At 34.2% G+C, this 21,226-nt stretch overlaps 1 protein-coding gene across 1 annotated transcript in view; it reads left to right on the forward strand.

Moving 5' to 3' along the window:
* The window catches only part of LOC149784868 (glucose-6-phosphate exchanger SLC37A4-like), an 80,121-nt gene extending 59,582 nt beyond the window's left edge, over positions 1-20,539 (forward strand). Inside the window, exons 8-10 of the mRNA XM_089978443.1 lie at positions 5,983-6,096; positions 6,852-6,990; positions 11,731-20,539. Of these exons, the coding sequence (XP_089834569.1) occupies positions 5,983-6,096; positions 6,852-6,990; positions 11,731-11,900 (423 nt within the window). The 3' untranslated portion in view covers positions 11,901-20,539. The remainder of the gene's footprint in view (positions 1-5,982; positions 6,097-6,851; positions 6,991-11,730) is intronic.
* The last annotated feature ends 687 nt before the right edge of the window (positions 20,540-21,226 follow it).

Genomic DNA, 21,226 nt, shown 5'->3' on the forward strand with positions numbered 1-21,226 from the left:
TTGCATGTGAATATAAAATATCGTCAGAGGAATAATTTCAAGTTCACAGAAACAAGCAGATCAGTCCAGTAGTTAAAAGTTGGTTAATTTGCTGGACGTTGTGCAGAATGTAATATAAATCTTGACATTTTTTTCCTTTGTGTTATGACTCTGTAGTCTTAAACTAAGTAGCAGAAAAGAGGGAAGTTTTGTAGAATTCAACAAATAATTTATTTCCCTTGAATACAAAGTGAAACTTTAAAAAGTATTTACAGTATTGTGAAATAAATTCCAAATTGTCCTACAAGTTATATTACAAGTCCAAATGTATAAGTTCCAACTGTATTCCAGTGGAATTCCAAATAAGTTCTAGTACTGAATTCATTGATGTGCCTGTAGTCTCGAACATGGTAAGGCACTAATGGCCTGGACTATTATAATATGATAACAGTCTTTTAATGTATCACAGTAATATAGTCCAAAAAGTCCTTGTCTGAATTCACTATAATTCCAAATTAAATGTTTCTATCCATGAGCACTTTGTATTTCCAATTAATAATATTTGAATAAATAAATCCATCACTGAAAACTCATCACAACATTATGACTGATTCTGCTTCAAGATGTTAAGGCAAGAATGAGTAATTTCTCAAGTAAATAACATTATATAAAAAGCTAAGATACAAAACTAAAACCAGGATGATGGTCAAAAGTCGATTGCTAAGTTGTCAACAAGAAAGGGTCTGTTACTAAAATTATAATAAAGAACATGGCAAACATCAGGTACACCAGGTTTTTCCATTCCATGGGGGAATACCAGTGTCCTAAACTCAGATAAAGGTAAACATGTTCACCTCCATTGATAATGATCCTGATATTTAATCTTTACTCACAGAAATATTAGCTAGGTCAATTACAAAATACAATTATACATAAAATATAAAAAGCCGACAAACAGTACAAATTAAATATACATAACATTTGCAAATACCAAAATAATATATTTTATGCAAATATACATTACAATATCATCATAAGCACATTGCTTATTTTTGCATGTACATATCAATCCTTTTGCCATTGTATTAAATTAGAATGGCTTAATATCTGCCATATTCATTAATTATCCACATAGAATTATAGCAAAGCAAAGCTAATATGCAAGGGTACAAATTACAGGTGTAAAAGCAATCAGTACTGTAGAGAAAGAGAGAGAGAGAGAGAAGATATAGACAAACAAGCAAATGGATAGAATGAACAAATCACCAAACTCTCATCTTGGAATGTAAAGAAATTAAAAAGAATAATTGCCATACATTTGATTACATTTTGTGTACAAGTACACTTGCAGCTTAGGGACATTAATATTGAAAGAGTGATCAACTATAGGAAAAACAAAGACATTTATCTGCTTCCACTGTTACTAATGTGCAAATATGTGATGTAGATTTTAAAATCACCAATCAATTAAATAAAAAAGTAAAATATGTTTGTTTGCATTCTATCTTAAATAAGTAAATTTTTCCACGTTACTAATCTGTTATGCCCAAGATATCAGGAGTAGTAATTTAAAGTGATTTCATCCTTAACAGCTTGTAGCTACATCTAAAAAATAATCTAAAATGAGTAAAGTGTACATAGAAAACATCAACATTGACACACTAAGAAATGCAGAAAATAAAGGTACAAACCTTACTGCATCCATGCCAGCAAATATAAAACAGTCATTCAACCAGAATATTCCTGAAAGAATCTTTTAGACTGACTCTGATGTCTATGATAAAGTGATGAATGCATGGAAAAAATATATTAACATTTTTCAAACTGACCAGTTGGAAAGTTGCTTGCTGCTTGACCTATAATTTGAACAAAGCAGCATGAACTGTAATCAGGGTAGCCTAGTTGCCCAGAGTGAACACTAAACAACTGGTAATCCTGACTCAATGTTACCTAACTGGCTTCATAGAACACTAAAAACAACACATTAATTACAACTGCTGGCTTTCTTGCAACTACAAATGAATACTGTATAAAATGATAAAAGTATTGAATTCTACCGAATGAATCACAATAAAAAAGGACTTAATTTACTAGTCATTAAGTTATTGAACAGAGACCGTCTCACATAAATGTGATTTTTTTTTTATTCACAGCTCATGCATGTTGACACTTTCATCAGATGGTACAACATTCATGATGACATGAAATTATACAAATGTGTGTTGTTTGTTGAAAATTTTATTAACAATATATGCAGGCTCTGACAGTCGTGGGTTTGATCCCTGGCTGATCAATACCAAAGACTTACAAAAATGGTACTAACAGATGCCTTTCTAGATGCTCAGCATTAAGAGGTTAGTGTTAGGACTGGTTGGCCTGGTGTCAGGATAATGTAACTGGTTGCGACATCATGCTACATGTCTGTGGCATGATGCCCCAGTGCTAGACATCACTATAAACTGCCACACCGCAGACATCATAGCGATATGACTGAAAATTGTTAAAGCTATGTTAAAAATCCAAATCACACACACACACACACACACACACACAATTGCTTTCACTTTTCGTTCTAAACTGAGAATGTCTGACCTTATGTACTTTTTGCAACAACTTATCCCTTCTTTGGCAATTTGTAATTATTACATATGATGCTCAGTGTTTACAAAAGAATTGAACTTGTAATTGGTTTTAGTCTGTTACCCTTTAATATATATTTCATAATCTATGAGAGAGAAACCAAAACAGCTAACATCCAATATTTACTGTCTGGCTACTTGGCATCATGTTGACTTATGCTGAACAATACTGTGCTTCACAGCAGTTAGCTTTTTCTGCTTGAAAATGTAGGTGGTAATAGTAGCCAGTTATCAAGGACACAAAACTTAACATCTAGTGAACAATGCAGTAAGGATAAACAGATTACATATCTCTTTGTATACATTCAAGTTATTTTATAAGCAAGTTGGAACACACTCTTAAAATTCAACCAATATTCATGGAATTTCTATATGTAGGCTCCTTTCTGCTCATGAGGGGGGGTTGTTGTTGTTTTTGTTGTTGTTGTGGGGTTTAACACCATATTTCAGCACACAATAGGCTATACATGGCGGCCAGTGTTAATGGTAGAGGAACAACCTGGGAAACCCCCGGGAAGAACCACTGACCCACGAGAAGCTACTGGGAAGCTTTCTCACATACCCATGCTAGCCGAATCCGTGACTCGAACCCATGTAGACAGAGCTGAGATGGCAGTGATCTGTAACAGAGAGTGCTTTAGACCACTCGAAATGATTATGAACAAAGTCAGAGAGGGGATGATAATGACAGTGAAGAAAGTAATGATATTATGTGCTTGAACACAGTTAAAGAGTTATAGTAACATTGAAAATTAATTACAGTTTACATAACAAACTAGAACTCATAATTGCTACACAGATACAATTTGTAGGTTTTTGAACCCTAATTGCTACACAGATACAATTTGTAGGTTTTTGAACCCTAATTGCTACACAGATACAATTTGTAGGTTTTTGAACCCTAAGAATGTACATTTTTCTAAACCAGATCAGTAACATCCAGAATTATTATATTATTATTCATACTAGTCTCTACCTGTTAAAATGTTGTTTTTTTTACAGTATGATATATACTCACTTATAAGTCAAGTCCAACTGCAAAGTGCACATACCCAGATCTGCCCTCACATAATGCACCAGCAGATCTGGGTGTGTGCAGCTTGTTAGAAGTAATCAGTAGAATAAACAACATAGACCCTTATTTGCAGCGCATTATGCTGTGACAGAGCTGGATCTTTGTTGTTTGCAGTTGGACTTGATTTATAAACATGTATATACAGTAACTTTGTTTCATACAGTTTTAATGGTCATTACAAGCAATTACAAAGAGGTACAATAAAAAGATTGAATATCAGCTACTAAGATGAAGATGGAAATATAATAGATTTTAATGGTATGACTGGCATAATGTTTTTCATGTAGAGAAAGGCATCTTAAGGTGCTAGATGGAAATATAATAGATTTTAATGGTATGATTAGCATAATGTTTTTCATGTAGAGAAAGGCATCTTAAGGTGCTAGATGGAAATATAATAGATTTTAATGGTATGACTGGCATAATGTTTTTCATGTAGAGAAAGGCATCTTAAGGTGCTAGATGGAAATATAGTAGATTTTAATGGTATGACTGGCATAATGTTTTTCATGTAGAGAAAGGCATCTTAAGGTGCTAGATGGAAATATAGTAGATTTTAATGGTATGATTAGCATAATGTTTTTCATGTAGAGAAAGGCAACTTAACTATTTCATGCTAACTGAATAACATGAGAGGTGTACTATCTTTAAGTGGTCCTTATAATTTTAGTTTTAAAGATACAGATATTACATCATGTCCAGCACCGTTCCAGTGGCCTAGTGGTTAGAGCGTCTGCCTCAGATGCAGGAGGTTGTGGGTTTGAACCCTGGCCAAGTCATACCAAATACTTATAAAAAAATGGTACTAAGAACTGCCATGCTAGGCGCTAGACATCACTATAAACTGCCACACTGCAGACATCGTAGCAATATGACTGAAAAATTGTTAAAGCTATGTTAAAAATCCTAATCAAACACACACACACACATCATGTCCAGTACTAGGTCATTCACTAATCATGACTTTAACCAAAATAACTGTATAAAAATTTATGAAGCTAATACAAATTTTGTACAAAAGAGAATTTAATTTCAGATACATAAGACCTTAGAAGATAATTTAAAAGATGTCAGAACACAGCAAGAGCAAAAAGATAATAAATTATCATTAGAAAACAAGAAAAGGATCTTAGACACACAGAACGTTAATGTCATGGTTACCAATAAAATATTGATTGATTATGAACTGAAGCATTAAAGTCGGTATATGACTGAACTAAATCCTTCTTTCCATCAGAATCGGCCATGACAAAGTAAGTATATGACTGAACTAAATCCTTCTTTCCATCGGAATCGGCCATGACAAAGTCAGTATATGATTGAACTAAATCCTTCTTTCCATCGGAATCAGCCATGACTAACAATGATATGATGCATGCCATGTGGGTGCATCTATTTTTGGGAACAGTGATTTTCTTAATAGGACCACTCACTTTTTTACAGCAATCCACATGATTATAAATTTATCATTTTTTTATTGGCCTGTATACACATAATAACTTTATTTATTGTTTTGATATTATTTGCTTTGCTGCTTTTTTGTATTTCCACAAAACGGTGAGTGATAAAAGAAAGTAACCTTTTTTTGCAGTGGTTCTTGAATTCCACAACATAGCATTGTGTCGTAAGTTTCTGACCTAAAATATATATATTAGTAATTTTATTAGTATATATTTAATTTTAAGTCTGCTGTAATAAAATTAGAAGATAAAATAACTAACACTGTTCCATTTACAAATGCATGGTATCCAGAGAAGGTACTTTTAAAAAATATATGGTATGGTATTGAGATTACTCATAGGTCACATGTAAAAGAAACGGTTCTAAATTGCATCTTTGGGTGACAACTTCACATTACAAGTGTCTTCTCTGGGTACCAAGTATACTTTACTGGAACAGCTGCAATACATGTACATTGTCACAGATAGAAAGATGGCTGACAACAAAAACAAATGTTTGTGCAAGTATTATTAGAGCCATGAGAACGACATATGGTTTGTCTCTCACTGTTTTAAGTGACAAAATGATAGATGATTAAACTTGACCAGCTCTATACTATGTACTTATTGCTGAAATAGAAGAAAAAAAAATACCTACACTAAGGGATATGTTGATTACCCTGTTTTGGAATATATAACATGATCATATACTTCCCTTACTTTCTATAGCATTCCTTTAATTGGATCATGGCCTGATTGAGGTGTCATGTCCTTTGATATATCAAAAGCTCATATCCAGTGGATATCATGCCTTTTTCAATATTACAGTTCTTGTCTTTCTTTTTTTCAGAGGAAAGAGCAGCCAAAACACATTGTGAGGCAGACTGTAATAGCTTGGTTTTGTGCAGCCCTTGTCATATTCATGTGCCTGTTCATATTTACTGTCTCTCATAAGTCAACAAAGGTACCTTGTTCTCATGTGCGTTTTGTTTTAATCCTCTGTAGAAAATGTTTAGTAAGTGGATTAATATTCACAGATAAATCAGCAGGTGATAAAATTTTAAAATTACATTGTTGTTTATTTTACATAATTGTATTCAAGGCTTTTACCATAATTAAAATTATCCCAGTGTCTTAAATTGAACTCATTGCTTCTGTATGTTTGTTGTAACAAATATAACTCTTCATTTAAGTTATCATGAATTAGAAATATCTGATGAATAATATCCTCATGCTTTAGCGTGATATTTTAATATTCTTCTCCGTCTCTCTTTTGTATGTCCTTCATTCCATTCTCCTTACAGTAAAACATTATTTTACCAACATACATTTTAAATTGTTACACATAACTGATGAATTTAATATGTTTCTTTTAGCAAATCTATCCGTCTTTCATTTCCAGTATCAGTCAGCACAACTCATTAAATTATTAAGTTCTCCATGCTTCAGAGTTTCTATCTATTAAATCTACATGAAGCGAAAAGAGTGATTGTGAGTATAATTGAGGACTGATTTAAAAATGTGAAGGATACATAGGCATCGTATAAGCAGATTTTTAATCTTCTTTTGTATGGATTTCACACAATTATCACTTGATAAATTTGGGTCCTCATATATAGAAAATACACTTGGTATATTTGACCTATTAAATAAATAATTAATAAATGCATGTGTCCCTTTCTTAATTGTTAAGTAATTATGTTTGCTTGTAACTTTTAGATCTGGATTAATGCTGTTGCCTTTGGTATGGGTTTATGCATTTATGGTTCGATTGTGGTATTTGGAGTGGTTGCCATAGAATCGGCTCCCAAACACCTTGGAGGAACAGCTCATGCTGTTGCATGTGCATTTGCCAGTGGTATGTAACAATTTAATTTAAAAATTAAATGCGTTAAATATGATCAGTAAGTGAAATGTTAATGCATATCTTTTTCAGTGTTTTATCCTTAGAATTTATGTAACTAAACCTGGTCTCATATTCTTGAAACTCTTCAACTTTAATGTGTTAACCCTTATTTGTATTAGTGTACACCCTTGTTTTGTATTAGTTTATACCCTTATTTATATTAGTGCACACCCTTGTTTTGTATTAGTTTATACCCTTATTTAAATAAGTGCACACCCTTTTTTTGTAAATTAGTGCACACCCTTGTTTTGTATTAGTTTATACCCTTATTTAAATTAGTGCACACCCTTGTTTGTAAATTAGTGCACACCCTTGTTTGTAAATTAGTGCGCACCCTTGTTTTGTATTAGTTTATACCCTTATTTATATTAGTGCACACCCTTGTTTTGTATTAGTTTATACCCTTATTTAAATTAGTGCACACCCTTGTTTTGTATTAGTTTATACCCTTATTTAAATTAGTGCGCACCCTTGTTTTGTATTAGTTTATACCCTTATTTATATTAGTGCATACCCTTGTTTTGTATTAGTTTATACCCTTATTTAAATTAGTGCACACCCTTGTTTGTAAATTAGTGCGCACCCTTGTTTTGTATTAGTTTATATCCTTATTTAAATTAGTGCACACCCTTGTTTTGTATTAGTTTATACCCTTATTTAAATTAGTGCACACCCTTGTTTAAGTTTTGTATTAGTTTTTACCCTTATGTTTTAGTGTATACCCATGTTTTGTGTTAGTTTACTGCCTTATTTGTAATTTTGTACACCCATTGTTTTGTATTATTTTACAGCCTTATTTGTATTAGTGTGCACCCTTATTTTGTGCTAGTGTACCTCCTTATTTGTATTAATATACAGCCTTGTTTTGTATTAGTTTACACATTTGTTTTGTATTAGTATACCACCTTATATGTATGTTTGTTCACCCTTTGTTTTGTATTAGTGTATACCCTTATTTGCATTAGTGTATACCATTATTTGTATTACAGGGTTTGTATGGCCTTTGAGAGTTTGGGAAAAATGAGGTAGCATTTCCAAGGCCTTGAAAGTTTGGGAAAATCAAGCAGATTACCCTGAGGTCTTTAATATCTTTGAAAATTGAAATAAACCCAAACATTTTAATTTCTTTCCATAATCACAAATAAAACTGTTTGTACTCTCCTACTGATTTCAATAATGGAAACATTTAATGTAATAAAAAGTGCAAGGAACTTAGTCAGTTCATTCATTGATTTATAATTTCTAACCTGACTGTGAGTAGAGTAGAGTGGCCCTGACACCATCATCAACTGCGCATTTCATGCTTAATGGAAGTTTTCAATAAAATAGACAGTCATGCTCAAGATCCATTTCCAGTTCCTGTCCATTTTCAGCAAAGGGTGTGTGCATGACTACAGATGTACATACATATGTCGTCTGCTTCTGATATTTACAGTGTCGAATCAAGCAAAGGAAAAGAATGTCAATAACAAATTTTCCTTTCATGTTAATTTATCAAGCAGTTTAATTTCTATGTTCATGTGTGCAAAGGGATATAATTCCAAACTCTCAAATTTATGGTAATGTATGGAATTAGCCAGCAGTTACCGAATACGATAAACTATATCATTATGTTGTCTGATGGAAATAATGTAGCCCAGTATGGCACCATGTTAGTATGGAAAGTCTGTTAAGCATGAAAGGTGCAGGGGATGCCTGTATTAGTGCCATTCTGGTCACAGTCAGCTTATAAATTATAAATCAATAATTCAATTGACTTAGTTCTGTGCACTTTTTATCACATTAAACGTTTTTGTTATTGAAATCAGTAGGGATGTACAAACAAATGGGGATGTATAGTCAGACTATTGTCGAGTTTTCCTGGTTTCTTTCTTTTGATGACCCATTCAGTTTCAGTGCCGCCGCAATAACAAACGAGCATTTGTTTGGCCATCCAAAGTTGGCCTTGGTGGCGACTTCAATAACACATGAACTCTTCAGCAAAGCAAGCCGGCTATACCCTTCATCAAAGGAAGTCAGCACCATAACTATTTTCAGCATGTTTCTGTGACAGCATTAGTGAACATCAGGTTTGATAAGAAATAAAATTTCCTTGATGCAGGAAAGGTTAATGTTGGCGTTTCAGGTTCACAAACATTGTTAATGGCAGGAGCTTCAGACAGGGATAGATTTACTTTTAGAACAGAGTGCAGAAACTTTATGATTGCAATGGTAAAGAAGCTGTTTTAGAAATCACCTCTGAAATATCCCTTGGTTAAAAACATGTCCTGGGCTGATACTAGACATATTTAGTCAGATAAGGAAAATGGAGAAGCAAAACTCCATAGGGTCCTCAGAATTATGTGTGAGGCAGGAAGAGAAGTAGTCCCAATGTGATTTAATATTGAAAAAGTATGGAAAATTAGTGGCTGAAGTTATCCATTTGGACAATCATCCCTTGAAATACTTCAATAGAACAGATGACAGCCCTGATGAAGTGTTTTATTCCATCCTTTCCAAAAGAAAGGAATATGTTGAACTTTGGAATGTTCTGCAGAAAATGTTGTTGTCACATGGGCAGGCAACAGTGGAGAGAGGATTTTCTGTCAACAAACAGGTATCTGTTGAGAACCTGCAGAGAAAGTCCCAGAGCTTAATGGCTAATCTTTGACACAATGAGAAAAGTAGGTGGACCTTTGGAAATCGTTAGCAAGAAAAAATCAGAAAAGGAAAGAAATGGGAGTTAGCCATGGATGAAGTGGAATAACTTAAAGCCAGAAATATGCGTCTTGAAGCTGACATTGCCAGCCTACATACTTCCTCTGTTCAGAAGGCAGAAGAAGCAGAGTTAAAAGGACTCATTGTGCTTGTCACAGAGTCAAATGCTCTAAGGAGAAGAGCAGAGGAAAAGATGATAGTAGTGGTTTCTCTTTCCAAATTGATTGAAGAGAAGAAAACAGCATCTATAATAATGCATTTAAAGCAGTGCTGTTGTCTGTTAAGAGAACAATTTGTTTTGTATTATATCTGATGCATAAGTTACATATATCTGAAATAACAATGAATGTTAACCTGTGTTTCAGATCATTATAAAGCAATTTTTAGAAATTAATTATAGTTTGAATTTCATCATTAAACAGTATTGTAGTATTTTGTATTCGTTGTTTTCTCAAAAAACCTGTACATATATACAAAATGTTAGTGAAAAAAGGTCTTGGACATCTATGTTTGTGGTCTTTGAAAGTTTTGGAAAAGTCTTTGAATTTATCATTTAGAGTTCAGTATGAACCCTTTATTAGTGTATACCCTTATTTGTATTAGTGTACACCTATTTTTGTATTAGTGTACATACTTATTTGTTTTAGCATGCACCCTTATTTGTGTTAGTGTGCACCCATGTGTTCACCCTTATGAATGTTTTAAAAGAAGATGGACAATTGTGCTGAAAAATATACATTCTTGCATGATTATCTGATCAAAATTGTTCTGGCTAGTTTGAAGTGTGTTATTCTTTGACATCAGCTGAACTAGCACATTAAAAAAATCCACCATTTTTGTTTTATTTTTAAAAACTTTTTGTAAGTTTTTCATACATAATACAGTTACATCAGAATTGATCATGTTAGAATAATGATCAAACACAGGTTGCACGTTTTCCAGAGTGTTTGCAGAAGACTTTGAACTCTATTGTACTAACTGTTCTAATTTACAATGGCAAACAGTCACACTTAGCAAACTGTGTAGAAGCCTTAAAGTCTTTTTCATGAAAATATGATAGTTATCATGCTTGTTTTATAGTTTATACAAGTCTGACACAATAACAGTTTCACTGATTTGATGCTAGAGTTTATCACAATCTTTAGAACTTTAGCTTGTACACAAAGAAAGAAACAAAAAAATCCTTCATTTTCATTAATTACTTGGCTAACCTAAAATGAAATATGAAGTTCTCTGTGATGAGTTTCTGAATTACAAGTTTGGTTGAAGGCTGATATCTGTGTAAAGATCTTCAATTTTAAAATGTCGAAAGCTAATGCAGGTTTGTCTGATCCAAATTCATGAAATTGGGCCAGCAGCATTATTGTTAAATTCATTTCAATAAAATCACTCTACAGCATATGACGCAAGTACATATTTCTCACTGATCAGAATGTTAAGATATTCTACTCTCAGTTTTATTGGAAACACACAGACACATCTGTATAGCACTTTTGTTATGAGTGTTTGTTATTTGTTATTTATTATTATTATGAAAGTTTCTTTATCTACAGTATATCAGATTCATAGGATACAAACAGTGATTGGGAAGCACATTGGTAACACACTAGCTTAGCATCTCTGGATTTCTGGGTTCAATCCTGGCACTGGTTGGTGACTTTCACAGGGTTTCTGGTTTCTTAAACATTTTGGGTTACATGATGTTGCCAACCAGATCATTTTGAGATTTTAGTATGTGTTGTTTAATCTTGTACAGTTCAAAACCATTCCAAAATTAAATCAGGGTCTTGAAGTTGGAAGATACTTCAAGACTCCACCATTCATCTAATTTTAACTGGACTAGTCAACTTAAAACATTTGAAATGGTCAGGATTTACACCTCCACCCATACATAATTAAATAAATAGCCTCCTTCAGTGTCCACACCTCATCCCTTTAATTCTGGATTAGACTTAATGCAAAATAAAATTTAATGCATTGTCTGGCTATTTTCAGTTGGCCAGGCCCTCTCTGGACTTCCAATCAGCTTTCTGGCCAAGCAGTTCAACTGGGAATTAACTTTCATACTACAGACAGTCATAATTATTGGTTCTACCATATACTTGTTTCTCTTCACTGGATTTTATAGGACTGCCACTGTGACAGATGATAAGAAGAAGGATTGATGATTTTCAAGTCTAGGCTTTAATTCTAACGCAAATTTTATGTCTGGTTGTTTGATTTAAAATATCTTCATGTGTAAATGAATAGTTTAAACTATTTACAAATCGTTTTTCTTAAAGGTTTTGCATTTTAATGTAACATTAACCAAGTACTGGTTAGGTATGTTTGTTGTATTTTTAGCTCTACTGGTCAGAGACCAGAAGAGCTTATGGGATGGCCTGCTGTCTGTTGTCTTACATCTGATGTCCATTTGTCCATTATTGCAAGTTTGTTGTTGTTACCTCTCCAAAACTACTTGGACGACTGCCAAGAAACTTTGCACACACATTCATTCCAAAGTCTTTTTGGTCCTGAATGAAAATGGTGCTGCTGAGACATCCAGTATTGCCATCACAGTGGCCATCTTAAAAATTTTGCTTTTGCTACTCCTGCTGAATGGATGATTGTATCAGCATGGGGTTTTTCCTGATAAACTCTATCTAGTTGGTCCTAAGTGAAAATGGTGCTGATCTGACATTCATAATGGCCACCACAGCAATTCTCTTGAAAATCTTGTTATTGCTACACCTCCAGAATGGAAAGTCATATCAGGATGAGGTTTTCACTAGACGACTTCGAATGGTATCAGTTAGTCATAAATAAAAATTGTATTAAAGGAGAATAGAAATCAAAATTTTCCTTCTACGTATGTAATTCTCTACAGATTTTAATTCGACTGACATGTTTATAAATTACATATCGTAAGCGGGTAGTGATTTTATTGCATGGAAGATAGCACGATTCCGTAAATTGCCGAGTTTTTCCGAGTTTTAATGAGACGACAGATCACGTGGTACCGTGACGCAATACTAGCCAGTCCTCGAATACAAACATAAACATTGGCGAGCGAGGCAGACGGAAGGAGACCACATTTGGGTTGCACATTCAAAACTTGAATCTGCAGTCTGATATAATAGTTTATGTACTGTACTGGTCAGTGTTAAAAGAATTTTTTTAGGCACAGGCCCCGGGCAGGTGACTTAAATAAACTCAAGCCCTGACTGAAATTCCACAAGCCCGGACAGTTCATACCTGTCAACTCTCAAGCCGGGAGAAAAACCTCCTGATTTTGGGGGTATTTCCTCATCTACATCTCGATCTCGTAATATCTCTAAATTTTTCGCAGCGAAGTCCCGATAATTACATTATGTCTGTCAATTTTCATTTGTCAGAAGAAGAAAAAACCAACCCCAAACCGTTTATAAATAGATATAACGTATGCAATCCACTGTCTAAGCTGCCACACTGCAGACATCGTTGTGATATGACTGAAAAATTGTTAAAGCTACGTTAAAAATTCAAATCACACGCACACACGTCTAAATCCGGCACTGGACGAAATAATTAATATCACACAACATTTTTTTTCTTTTTTTTTTCTTCTTCAGTAAATAGAACGTGAAAATTAAACATTATTCAAGTAAATTTCAGATGTTTTTAAACAACTACAACAGTACTATAGTATAACAAAATTAAAAGAATACAATTGTCACCAATTAGCTTAAATGAATGATCACTGTGAAATTTTCTCTGCAAACAAAAATCGCATCTCCATTTCCGCCAAAGAAACTCGGCCAGTTAACACCTGACATTCCTCGACCGTATATGTAAAGTTTAATTACCATAATTAAATTAAAACGAATAAAACAAAATATACCATGCAGTATATGTGGCCCTAAAGAACTAATTCTGAATAAATATTTTGTTCAGCAAACAGTGTTACATGCATTAAGACTTAAACCTGAAGTCCATGGCATCGTAAGTAACAACAAAATAGGCATCGTTTATTTTGGCAATCAATTGCTGGTGCTTACACACACACACACTGTCGAACAGGGTTTCTTTGAAGTATGTCCGAAGGGCAGTCCTTTTCACAAGATCAATGCAAGGATGGAATATGTTCATCAGTCACATCGGCTTTATTGTGATGTGATTTTGATTTTTAACGTAGCTTTAACAATTTTTCAGTCATATCGCTACGATGTCTGCAATGTGGCAGTTTATAGTGATGTCTAGCACTGGGGCATCATGCCGCAGACATGTAGCATGATGTCCCACCCAGTCACATTATCCTGACACCAGGCCGACCAGTCCTAACACTAACCTCTTAATGCTGAACGCCAAGCGAGGCAGCTGTTAGTACCATTTTAAAAGTCTTTCGTATGACTCGGCCGGGGATCGAACCCACGACCTCCCGCATCCGAGGCGGACGCTCTAACCACTAGGCCACCGGAACGGTCACATCGGCTTTATTGTTTGTGTACTTAAATCAAAACTTTAGCTATTTTGCAATTTAGCCAGAGCTGACCAGAATATGCAAAATGGGCTTGTCCTGGGGGAATAATAAGGCGTATCACATGGAGAAAAGGTACGTCCCATGGGCGCTCGCACATTGGGGCAAGGGGTTGGGTCAATAGTCCCCCCGCCCCAGTTTCTATTGTCAGCCATTTAATGTGAAACTTTGACCTCTTTTCTTTTAATCGCTGTTATTTAAACTGCCCAAGGAATAATTTTATATCAGTTCCAATCATTACAGATTACCGTTTATACATACTACATGTATACAATGATTTTTTGTAAAAATTTGTAATTTTTATAAGATTACTGAAAATTGTGTTTTCTCGAAACACGACAGGTTTAGAATATTATTTTTGGCAAAGCCTCCATTTGATTAAAATCAAATCTAAATTTCACCTTGGACAGTATTGATTTGATTTAGATCGTGCCGTGTTAAGGCATGCATGTCAACATCTTGAAAATACATTTACTAATTTCACCAGCGCGATCAAAGTTTCCTCAGGCAAACAATTTTTGTTTCGACAAGCCTGACGGGCACCTCATTTTGAATACAGGATGGGCCGGAACTAAAACCAGAGGGACCCAGGGTGTCGGGCTATCCGATTTATTTTTAGCACTGCTGGTGTAGATAAAAGATCTGTGAATTGATTGTTGCATTTTGTGGTCACTTACTCGGCCTTCTGCCTATTTTCGTAACTCTCACGTTCAACACTTTTCCCAGGATTTAAAATATTCAACGTTATGTCTGGAACAGAGCCAACTTTTTGTCTAAGCCTAGCATTTGCGTATCCTTGAGCTGCCATTTTTTCAGAATCCCTGTCGTAACAGTTCTTTGAGAAATGTAACGAGCACATAGGGCTGTATGGTGTTGCTTTGAAATCGACTCGTCTGTAATAATGTATCCATTCTTTCAGTATGCCTTTATCTTTCGGAAAAGAAAAAAAAATGTTGTCCACTGGCTTTTCTTAATGTTTTATTACACCCGTAAGCAACGCAAAACGGTATTGTCTTTTACTCTGGCAACTCCCACTTGAGCTGCTGGAGTCGCTACTATGACGTCACATCCCGAAAGTAACCGAATAGGCGCGGAAATTTTGCATACGAGGTCACGGAAATTCAGCTCCTAGAAGATAGGCCAATATTTTAATATTGGCATTTCGGTCGCAGATGATACTTCAGAATAAGGTTTACTGCTATAGTACCTTTATTATTATCCAATATTTCCATTGGTTTCTGGTCTCCTTTAAGTTGATATCCAATCTGGCTACCACAGCAGCCACCTTGAAAATATTGATACTATTCATTGCTTTATGAAAATGTATATCAACATTGTTTCTTTTTTGCCAGAAGACTTCTTAAGATACTTGATACTAAATGAAAATGTAACCAGTCTTACTTCCATGGCAGCCATCTTGAAAATCTTGTTATTGCTACTAAATGGGAAGTCATATTGACATGGAGGTTTCACCAGAAGACCAGTTGTGATGATGTGTTGGATGTGAATCAAAATGGTGCCAATATGGTTGCCACAATGAACATACTGAAAATCTTGTCACAAATTCTCCTGAATAGATGATCATTTCAGTGTAGGGTTTTCCCCAAAAGTCTTCTGATGGTGACAAAAAATGAAAATGATGTTAATCTCACATCCAGTGTAGCTGCTCAGTGGCTAATTTGAAATTCCTATTGCTGAAGAATATCAGAGATGGTTTCAACCTTCAGCAGTCAGTAAGTAGAAATGGTCTTATCTTACAATCTTGGAAAATTCTTTTCTGAAAGTAGAATGGCAGTCCCTTTGAGGGACTCTTGTTCAAACTTGTGTTTTCAGCCATGACACAGATAGATCTGTTTTTCCATTAATTCATCTGGCATGTAAGTCAACCTTTTGCATCAGCTAATTGCATTTTCCCTTACCAACAAAGTTGTGAGGGATGTAACAGTTTGTTGGTTGGTTTGTTAATGTGTTTAATCATTTGTTCCTCGCACCTTCATTACACCCTGAATATACTCAACCCTATTTCACCTACACTTATAAGAATTGGTTGTCATATTGTATCTGAAGACGAGTGAATCAGCCATACAAAATTGGTTGTCATTGTGTCTGAAGAAGAGTGAATCAGCCATACAAAATTGGTTGTCATTGTATCTGAAGAAGAGTGAATCAGCCATACAAAATTGGTTGTCACTGTATCTGAAGAAGAGTGAATCAGCCATACAAAATTGGTTGTCATTGTATCTGAAGAAGAGTGAATCAGAAACTAGGTTATTGTGATATGATTTTCACTCTTTAGTGACTTTGGTAATATTCAGTCATTCATTTGTTGTGCTCTCAATATCTAGACCTGTTACAGTCATATAGAACTTAAAAGACTGTGTGTGGGTGAATTTCAAGGAGAGTAACTGAATTTATATAAAAGTCACTGTGATTATTTTTTCATATTGACTTCTGTATTTTCAGTTAATTGTTTGTCACAGCCTTCCATATATATTCGCATATAAGCCTGTTTACATATAAGCTGACCCAACAAACTGAAAAGGTTAAAACATTAAAAAGTGCATGACCAACAGAAACTGACCCATGTCTCTGAGATGATATCACAAGATGCACACAGTAAGTTCTAAATGCATTTATTTAGGCAAGCCACATTACTAAAATAAAATATCTTAAAGCCTAAGGAAAATGAATATAAGGACATTAATTTAGATGTTGAAATAGTTCCAGTTTGCATATTTCGAATAAGCACTCCTTTCTGTGTTGGATGATGAACTTCTGAAATTATTCGTTTTTTTTTTCTTGCAAGGCTTTTAGTTGCTTTTGTGCTATATTTGTTCATTGTCTGAGACCAAAACCATGCTGGTTCCTAAAACGAGAAAACCAGCTGACTGATGAAACAAATTTTGAAGAATCTGCCAACTTGTATTTGGCAGCTTTTGCCATTTGCATAAAACAATGATGAATTGCAGTTCTTGTGAAAATGTATCCCTTTTGTCAGTATTCAGTACCAAAATCACTCTTTCTCCAATTCAGGGAATGAAGTGATCACAGTCCAACACACCTTCTTTAATCTTGGCATCTCTTCTAATGCTGCATTGCTTCTCCACCATTCCCTACTTGCTTCTCATGTACACAAAATTTGCAGACTGCAGTAAAGTTGCTATTTGTTTCGGCATATTCAGTGACGTTTAATTTTGAATACCACAACATAATCAGAATGTTTTCTTATTTTTACCACTATACATTATTGCCTTAAGCTTCTAGGAAGAATTACTTAAAAAACTTTTGATAGTGGTAGTATCTAATTTATAATTAATCATGAAATTTTTTGGTGGGTTATCAAATTGTAATGGATAATTATTTATTATTTTTCTTTTTTTTTACTACTGGCTGCTTGATTCAGTTAACAAAAGTATGATTGGTTGTCAGCCTGGACATGTTTAGATATGAAACACTTCATGCAAGTGTAACAGTTATGGCTTTGATAAGAAACCATGACCCACTGCTTTATCATGTTACGGTAATGCCTGTTTTTCATTCATTGTTCTGCCTGTAAAATTTTGAAAAAATACTTGTTTGATTTCATGACAGCACCTGTCTAATGAGCTATGCAACATTTTTAGTATTTCCTACCATATTCTCAGACAGTGTTGGAGGGGTTTCTGAGACTCAGAAACTGTTTTTGAGGTCCCAAGGGGGGGGGCAGTGTGCGTGTCCCCCTAAAACTGATGTCATATTGAGAATAATCTAACTTTCATATAAGCTTATAGAAAATTATAGCAGATTCAAATCTGAATAAAAGAAATTGACTTATCTATTTTCTTCACCGCTTTAGTCTCCTAAGTGGTTCAAGTGTCCACCTTGAGTGCAGAAGGTTATGGATTTGAACCCTGGCTGAATAATACCAGAGACTTATAAAAATGGTATTAGTAGCTGCCTTGCTTGGCGCTCAGCATTAAGTAGTTAGTGTTAGGACCAAATGACCTGGTATCAAAATAATGTGACTGGGTGGGACATGATGCTACATGTCTGCAGCATGATGCCCTTGTGCTAGATGTAACTTTACACTGCCACACCATATATATCATAGCAATATGACTAAAATCATTAAAGCTACATTACAAATCTGAATTACACACACAGTGTTTTCTTCAGAGCATTTAACACATTTAGTCTTAAACTTAGCAGTGTCAGATACCAAAACCATACTCGTGTGCAAACATTCGCATAATCATGGCCATGCTGACATTAAAATAAAAACCAACATAAAATCTATTCGATTGCGAAATGTAAGCTTAATTTGATCCAGTTGATGCTTCTATCATTAGTTCAGTAGGGGATTTGAAGGTGTTGCATGTGTCAGTAGTGTTACTCTTTGAACTCACTAGAGACTAGATGTTAGTATGTTTCAGACTGGATTTTTGGAGTGCATCCTGGTCGTAACTGATTTGTTAATGACCATAACATTAGTATTGTCAGAATAGAAAAATCAATATATACATTTTTGACTGACCATTTCATTGGGGGAAGGGGGAAAAAATAATATTTAGGGTTTCTACGGGTCTTTACAGGTAATTCAGTAATAATAAATGTCTCTGGCCATTTCGGGTATTAATGCTTTATCAGCATATATCAACTGTGCAAACATGTGTGTGCTTATCAATCAATCTCTTTCATGGTTATGATCATCCTGAAAGCAATCCATCAGTTAATAGTTAGTAATTTAGCAAGATTAAGATAACAAATAATAATAAAGTTGGGTGTTGAATGGGCTACAAACAGGTGGTGCCTCTTTTTTGATGATGTAGTACACTTATGTCAGTGTGTTGTTTGTAGTATGAGCCGAGAATTAAGTACTCCCTCTTGCTGCTGTGTTTGACAAAGTAAAACCATCAAGCTGCATTTTTGAAATTTATTTCTTCCTGGGGTTTGCTGATAGCCTGTTGCTTCCTGAATCACAATCTTCGAACTGAATCACACTTGAATACTATTCCAACAACTTAAATAATCATATTTTGCATTTTTATATGGAATAAAAATCCGACTTCAAAGCAATTTTGCTACTGATCACAAACTTTATTAAAGTTGGCTTCTCATTCGATGCATTGATGTGTAATAACATCAGTGTTCTTCATCATGTTTCTTTGATGTCTGAAATTAATTGTGTTGTTCTACTTTGTGCACTTCACCCATGGAAATTAGTTCAGTGAACTTACCCACAGCAGAATTTGACACCACACATCACCCTTGCTATTGTCTGCCAATTAAGTAATCTCTGAATGGTGGTTGTTTATTTCTGACAGCATTACTTTTTAATTGCTTCAACATCAGCTGTGTGCCCAGAGGATAGGTTTAACTGTGCTTTGAGTTAAATGTTCATACATACTAGCTTACAAATTAAAGGCATATATCACAAGGTCAGAATATGAAAGGTGTTTTTGTTGTTGAAATAACTTTGTGGTTAGAATCCCTGAAAATCATAATAGGAGGTTTTGGAGACCAGAATTGTGTTTTTCATGTGACATGGTGTGTTATGGCAGGTATTGTCATTAGGTATGTGATCTTCAATGATTTACAATAAAAAATATAAACTGTTAGTTGACAAAAAACCTTGTAAAAATTTCAAGTTTAGACCTTGTCCCGTGGATAAGCCAACCCTTCCCCTTCATCCAGGATTTTATTTTGTCCCGAATTATTCAGCTTATACTCAAGTATATATGGTAACTACATCAAGATTAGTCAAGTCTTTATTACGAGTATGTCTCCAGGAGAGTTCAGCAACCATACCAGAGTAAGTCACTTTGACCTTATTTTGACACGAGTGACTTTTATGATACCATCATCATTTTTTAAAGCTATGTTATCTACACTCATCAAACTTTGTGTGTGGATGCATCACCAAGAAAATTCAGCTGTACCAAAAAGAAATAACTATGACCTTATTTTACACTTGAGTGGTCTTTATATTTTCAGATTATCATTTGTTACACACTTATATTTTACCCTAATATATTTAGATATTTAGACTCGTTAAACTTTGTCTGTTTAATGGGTTCAGGGTTGATTGATTATTGTATTTTCAGCTGTTTGTTTTTTTATGCCTTATCATAATTCATGTATATGATCATTTCCAGATGAATAACAACAATTTCAAAAATAGGTCACTGTGACTTGATTTTTCAGGTTTTAATGACATTTTCATTTTCTGCCATGTATATGTAGCATCCTGTTTATCTGTAATCTTTTACATTGAGATAAATTAATATTTTGTTGATCCTGTATGTGATGAAATGTTGTGGGTTTTAATGTTGGCTTGGTTTTTTAATGTGTCTTTATGTATGGCACTGAACACAAACTGCCTCATCATAATTCCTTGATATTAGTCTGTATATTGTCAGCTACTCCAATTGTGAATCAGTTGGCAAGGGGATTTGTGTTTACAAGTAAATATCTTGTTACCTATAGGCCTGGCCTGTTGTAAGTAATTACCCAATTTAAGTTATCATGTAAGACTTAGTATCTGTAAGCCTAATTGATTCAGAAACTATTGTTTCAATTTTGGTCAAATTTGAAACGTTAGGAGTTAAAGCATTGAATTAATAAATTTTAGTACATAAAAAAATTATTATTGTGCAAATGTTGGGGGGGGGGGGCTTAGAGCAAATTTAGAAACTATCATTTAATGTTTTGTTCACATGAAAAGTCAAATATTTCAACACTAGATTAAATTTTGATAAATCTTGTCATGTTAGAAATATTGCAAACAGTTGTTACTTGAGAAGAACACTAGCCAACATGATATAATAAAACCTGTAACAATGTTTAAACTTATTAATAATTACTTCTGTGTTAGCATCAGGATTTTGTGATACCCTCTTCTGTCCATTCCTCATTTTGTAATTATTTGTAATTATACCCTCTGTCTATTCTTCATTTTTTAATTATTTGTAATTATATCTATTTTTCATTTTGTAATCTGTTTGTAATCTCCTAAAC

Source organism: Sinohyriopsis cumingii, chromosome 13, assembly GCF_028554795.1.
Source record: "Sinohyriopsis cumingii isolate HCF-2022 chromosome 13, ASM2855479v2, whole genome shotgun sequence".
NCBI lineage: Eukaryota > Metazoa > Mollusca > Bivalvia > Unionida > Unionidae > Sinohyriopsis > Sinohyriopsis cumingii.